Below are 5,959 nucleotides of genomic sequence, written 5' to 3'. Positions count from 1 at the left end.
CATTGGGAGAGAGCAATTCCCTTTTCTTTTCAAATTGTGTCACGGGATCTTTGACATCTTCCTCAACAGACGGGGCCTCAGCCCCCTCCCCAACCCCCCGCTCTGCCCTGGAGTGTCAACCTGGACTGTGAGCTCAGACGTGAGAGCGCGAGTGACAGAGCTAGTCTGATGGGATGGGATGGGAGGCAGGAAATCCTGGCAGATGAGAACATCTGTGCTCTGCTCCATGCTGCCCACCTCTTTGAAGCTCTCTAATCACACAGCACTCTCGGGCGGTAACCTAATAGAGGCTTGGCAAAGGAAGGGTGATGATTTCACAAGGAGCAAGTGAGCGTAATGCCGGAGTTTAGAGGAGATATTGCAGTGGTGACAGATACCAGCCTCAGAGTCAGAGAGAGAGAGCGAGATTTAAAGTGCGTGTTAGCCTGGCTCAGGGGTAGCACGCTCACCTCAGAATTTGTGGGTTCAAGCCTCACATCGGGTCTTGGAATCACAGAGTCTAAGCTGGCACTCCAGTGCAGCGCTGGGGTTTTTATTGCAAGCTCCGTCCTTCGGATGAGACATTAAACCGAGGTCCCGTCTGCCTGTTCAGGTGGACGATAATGATCCCATGGTGCTCTCTCCCGGTGTTTTGGCCAACAATCCTCCCAAATAAAATTGGTCACTCACCCCTTGGCTGTTTGGCCCTTCATGTGGGGTAGCATCTCGGACCCAGGACACCTACACTGCATCCACCCAGGAAATAACAGGGCCCAGGGTACTGCTTCTACAAGAGCTGACACTGAGACACATACTGCCCGACACTGGAGCAAATCATTCCCTGTTCTCCCGCTGGAGTGCCCTGTACAGGGGGTTCACAAAGTCCCGTTCCCCGCATTTTTTCCCCCCTACAGCCCGTTGACCAACAACTGAAACATATGGAAGGATGTTGGTAATTATATTTAGAAGTATTTGATTGTATTAAGTACAAGTGTTAACTGTATTTAGATGCCCAGAGGATGGATGTGTGCGTGCGTGTGCGTGTTTGTGTCTTTGCTCCCAGGTCAGTGACAGTAAAGCTCCCTCTACACTGTCTGTCCACTCCCAGGTCAGCGACAGCACGGGTTAGAGATAGAGCAAAACTCTCTCTGCACTGTCCATCTGCACTCCATGGTTAGCGCCAGGTCTGTTAGAGACAGAATAAAACTCCCTCAGCTTTGTTGCTACAACAGGAAAAATCTGTGGAGTGGACCTGAATGGATGAACAGAGAGAGACAGTTGTCAGAGAGCTGACACAGGTACCATGGGCTGAATGTTGCAGACAAATTCTCTGATTCTAACGTTGTCGACAGACTTTTAAGGAGCGTCAGCCGGGCAGTGCCCAGAGAGACCTCCGGTCCATACACCTCTCAAGGACACGAGTGGTGCCTGTCTCTGAAATGCACTCCAGCTCCTTGGGATGTCCTCCTGACGTGAAAGGCGCTATACAATTGTAATGTTGAATTGTATTGATTTGCACTCACTGTGTGATGAGTGGAAACGTGGGGGGTGGGGGGAGGGCTGCTGCTTAACTTGTGAAACCTAGGATGTCTTTCCGACACGAAGGGCGCTATACGAGTGTATTTTGTTGTTGTTATTGAAACACTCTTATTTTTTTTGTGCTGTAAAGTTTTGAACCGTGAATTGCTGTCCTTCTGCTCTGTGACTTTAGGCAGCAGCTGTTCTGTAAACTGACGCTGAGGCACATCAACAGGATTCCTCAACACGTTCTCCGTCACGTCAATGGCAAGAGATACCAGAAGGCACAGCACCAATGTAAGTCTGCCCGGCACCTCCCTCGTGCACTCAACTCTAGGCTGATGAAACCAAGAGCTTTGCAGATTAGCGACGGTTTCAGTGTTTAAAAGGACAATGTAGTTACAGTCAGACCACCCGCTGCCCCATGGCTCTGTGCCAGCATCGGATCCTGAGAGTTGTAGGTTCCCTTACTCTACATATTCTCTTCCCCCCCCACCCTGGATTAGATTTCAGTTCCACCCACCCCACCCCTTCGCTTACCAACCTCTTGGACTTGAATCCAGCCTGTAGCTCACTCTTGTGTTTACTCTTGTGGTGTGATACTAAGGGATGATTTGTCACAGTTTTTTGGTCGGCCGGTGTCTGCCATGTGTGGAAATCCATCACCGTGCTTAAAGAGTATCCAAACCATATTGAGAGTTTCACATGTGTACACCACCTACATATAAAAATTTTGCTGTGTCTGGCACTCTCTCCCTACAGGTTCCACCCTGCTTACCTAAATGGCAGAGAGTATGAGGCGCAGATTGGCGAGAGCCAAGGCTTGGGGATCCCAGGCTTGTCATTCGGGTACTGTTGGGAGTTTAACCAGCCATTGAGCACAGTGTCTGGCGAGCTTTCCCGCTGCTTGTCCAGCCTACCACCCTACCCATTAGGGCTTTGGTTTACAGAGTTAACAGGAGCTGAGTGGGAGGATACCGACCCAGTCACTGGTCTACCATTGGCTTGCAGGGTAAACAGGAGCTGAGAGGGAGAATCTCTGCTCTTGATCTGCTCCTCCAGGTCCTTCCGATGAGTCTGGAGTTCTGTAGACCAGCCTGGTTGAGAAACTAGAAAACCGAGACTGCCGCAGAGGATTGACTCAATCTTGACATCCTCTCTCTCTGTGATTCTCTCTCTGACGCAGACGAAGAATGCCAGAGGATGGGAATCCCGTACGTCCCAGCTTGCATGTCGGGAAAGAACAAAAAGCGTCGGGATCGGTCTGACAAGGCAGGAGACAGACACAAGCTTTGGGAGCCGGACTCAAGCGAAGGGGAGGAGGCAGACTCAGATGACAGCCTTAGTGACCTGTACCCAAGTGAGTATCTCCCTCCCCTCCCCCAGGCTGAGGACCCCCTCTTTATTCCCCCCACCCCGGTCACCCCTAAGCTCACCCTCTGACTCTTTATCTTAAGGGCTTTGGGACATCCCCCTGACGTGAAAGACTGTATGCAGTAAATGTAACTTACTATTGCCTATGAAAACAGTCACTACAGTAAACAGGGACATCTTGACTGTTTTGTGTGCCCTTTAATAAATAGATTTAATGCTCGCAAATCAATTGTCGCCATAGTTTTAACTGCTCCGAGACGTTACCCCACGTGAAGGGTGCTGTGTAAATGCAAATTGTTTTGAAAGGACCTGGGTGTCGGCTGTGCTGTTGCCCTCTCTCAATGAATCAATTCTGATCACCCCCACCCCCCCTCTCCGTTGTGGTCCAGAGGAGATATTCAAGAGAGACGCACCTGGGAAGGGGGAAGACAGTGACGAGTTTCTCTCCGACAATGAAGAGTGTGAGAAAATGGAGGTGGAGAGCCAGGCACAAGGAAAACGAAAAAAGGTGAGTTCTGGGCGGTGAGGGAGTCTGACAGCGTAACCGGGATGGGGTCGAGATGAGGCCTGGCGGTTGACAGTAGGTGCGGGTGTGGGTTGAGCGCCCCCAGGTTGTGTGAGTTGAGTACTGTGCTTGTTGGGGGGGAGGTTAGGGTGGGGGTTGCTGTGCGTTGCTAACTCAGATGTTAAACCGATTCCGTTCCACAGAAACAGCCCACGTCCTCCAGTAAGAAGCTGAAGAATGGCCGCGGGCAACAGCCCGGGAGCCGCAGGGGTAAACACAGGCCCAGAGCAGCCAACAGTACCTGATCCGGGCCCCACTCAACAGTACCTCGGGTTCCACCACTGAGGCTCGTTGGGTGTCTTGTTGTCGGGCGCCTGATGCCCGCGACTTGTTACTCAGAGACAGTTGCAGTTTAGCCGTTAGTGATTTTTAACTTTCTGTCGGGGTGAAGATCTGTGTGTGTGAGCGGTCGGGTGTGATAATACATGTCCCCTCGGAAGGCCCCGACTCGTGTGGAGCAGAGTTTCAGTAATGATTCTTTCCGACATTGAGGATGTCACTCAGTCACCAAGGCAGCAGACGGAACTGTGTGTGCGGTGAGGGGAGGGTGGGGGAAGAAAAGGGTGTAAACTAAGTTGAACACTTAGTGTTTGTGTGGAGCTCTGTGGACAGCGGGTGACCGGATTCCCGCTCCCAGGCTGGTGCTTTAAAAAAAAGTATTAAATCAGGTTGGTTTCTGTGTTGCGAGTGTATGATTCTGTGGAGCAAGCAAGAAAACACCCGTTAATTCGGGGGAAACCTGTTTGTGCAGCATCGCTCGCTGTCTGTTTGCCTAGTGTACAAATACAACAGTTCACTAAAGAGTAGCTTGAGAGGAGGCACTGTAGGCGACTGATCAAACACAGGTCATTGATTTCAGGGTGAAGCAGAAACAGCTAAGAGCAGATTCCACCGTTTATTTTGAACTTTACGAACTGAACAATCGTACATTTTCAAAGAAAAGAAAGGGGGGGAGGAGGAAGAGAGGTGGGAGTATCAAGGCTTCACAGAACGAGGCAGAAAGTGACTCATACAACCGGCTACAAACGTGGAGCTCGGACCCACTCTGCAAGTGACGTGCCAATATAGAGCAACCTGTAAACAAAACCCGAGTCACCGACTAATACTGACCCACGGCAGCCATTGTACCGGAGCTCGCCGCAGTGTATATAATTGGTAGTTAAGTGCCTTTAACACTTGGTGCTGCTGCTGCCCACACAACTCCAGCAGGACTCCACCCAGTCTCAAATTGTTCGACTCCCTGCACATTTATCATCACCTGAAGCGGCTGCAGTGAGTTGAGCGAGTGAGCGAGTGTTGGCAGGACAGCTGGACCACAGGGAGATATTGCAGCCCGGATCCTGTACTCGCCAAACCGCTTCACCTTTCCCCGATGTGCACACGTTAGGGTGTGGGGTCTGCATGTGAACAGAAGCAGGAATCTTGCTAATTCTTTCCTCCACCCACCCCTCCCTTCCTAACGCAATTATAACCTCAGTCGCTGTGCCCGATCAGAGCAACTGTAAATGAACAAAACCAGGTACGGCATCAGAGCAATGGGGGGAGGGAGAGAATGAGGACTATATTTTACGAAATATCTTGCACGTTTGAAACAACATATCCTGGTAGATGCCAGTCCCAGACGAAGCTAAACATTCACTGATGTCTGGGCTGTGAGGGGGGTGGGGTGTGTGTGTCACTTGTCACTGGCTCCTGTGTTGAAGGGGGGGGGGGGGCAGAGGAGAGGGGATGCAGAGTTGGGAGTGGCAAAAGCGAATCTTGTTTCCCTCACAGCCATTATTTGAAGTGTGAACTATAAATACTTTTACACGGATTCACAGTATTTTTCTCCTTCTTTTAAATACGCTGACCTGAATAGGTGGCTGTGGTGTGTGAGTTTACTGTGACAACCAGGTTTGAGTGAGTGGGGGGGGGGGGGGAGAGTGGAGACACCATGATGTATTCGCTGGGCGCATGTACAATGTAACTGTACATTAAGGAGTGGGGCGGGGGAGGAGGAGAGAGATGGAGGAGGGGCTCCTGGACGAGGGCTCACCACTCCTTCTTCTTCTCATCCATGGAGACCCCTCCAGGTCCGAGCGCCACCACGAGCAGCAGCCCACCGATGACGGACATGGTTTGGAAGAAGTCGTACTTGAGCAGGTCGTGGAAGGGCCTGTAGGCAGCGATTGTCCAGAAGCTGTTTAGGTACAGGTTGAGGCCGAAGAGCCAGATGACCAGGGTCAAGGCCGCCAGCTTGGTCTTGTAGCCCACGGCCACCAGGACGATCAGCACCGTGCCCACCATGTTCTGTACCACCTGTGCGGGGAAGAGGCCGGGGGGGTTCAGCAAAGCACTCGCACAGCGGCACAGCTGGGGCACCCAGCCCTCCAGGGATTGGGGTGGGGGGGGTCAGGGAGCACTGGACTCCCCATCTGTTCAGTTCAGGTGGATGTTAAAGATCACGCCACAAATTCTAGCCTCAACCAGCCATCCCTACCACAAGAACAACCAATTACATGTGTACAGCGCCTTTCATGTCCC

At 51.7% G+C, this 5,959-nt stretch overlaps 2 protein-coding genes across 4 annotated transcripts in view; one reads left to right on the top strand and one right to left on the bottom strand.

Moving 5' to 3' along the window:
* Window positions 1-336: 336 nt before the first annotated feature.
* On the top strand, window positions 337-4,118 carry surf2 (surfeit 2). The gene is made up of 5 exons (XM_042337418.1): window positions 337-387; window positions 1,680-1,794; window positions 2,684-2,857; window positions 3,261-3,379; window positions 3,580-4,118. The coding sequence occupies exons 1-5, from the start codon at window positions 337-339 to the stop codon at window positions 3,679-3,681; spliced, it is 561 nt and encodes a 186-aa protein (XP_042193352.1). The 3' UTR covers window positions 3,682-4,118.
* Window positions 4,075-5,959, bottom strand: part of LOC103184701 (surfeit locus protein 4) — a 14,628-nt gene continuing 12,743 nt past the window's right edge. For 2 of the 3 annotated variants that reach the window (XM_042337482.1, XM_042337484.1), the window contains one exon: window positions 5,139-5,734. In XM_042337482.1, coding sequence (XP_042193416.1) covers window positions 5,468-5,734 — 267 coding nt within the window. In that variant the 3' untranslated portion in view covers window positions 5,139-5,467. Of the gene's footprint in view, window positions 4,134-5,138; window positions 5,735-5,959 lie in introns of those variants that run through there. The other variant, XM_042337483.1, reaches the window with a different exon arrangement.

This window comes from Callorhinchus milii, unplaced genomic scaffold (genome assembly GCF_018977255.1).
Source record: "Callorhinchus milii isolate IMCB2004 unplaced genomic scaffold, IMCB_Cmil_1.0 Scaffold8, whole genome shotgun sequence".
In the NCBI taxonomy this organism is placed as follows: Eukaryota; Metazoa; Chordata; class Chondrichthyes; order Chimaeriformes; family Callorhinchidae; genus Callorhinchus; species Callorhinchus milii.
This window is presented reverse-complemented; position numbering and strand designations above follow the sequence as displayed.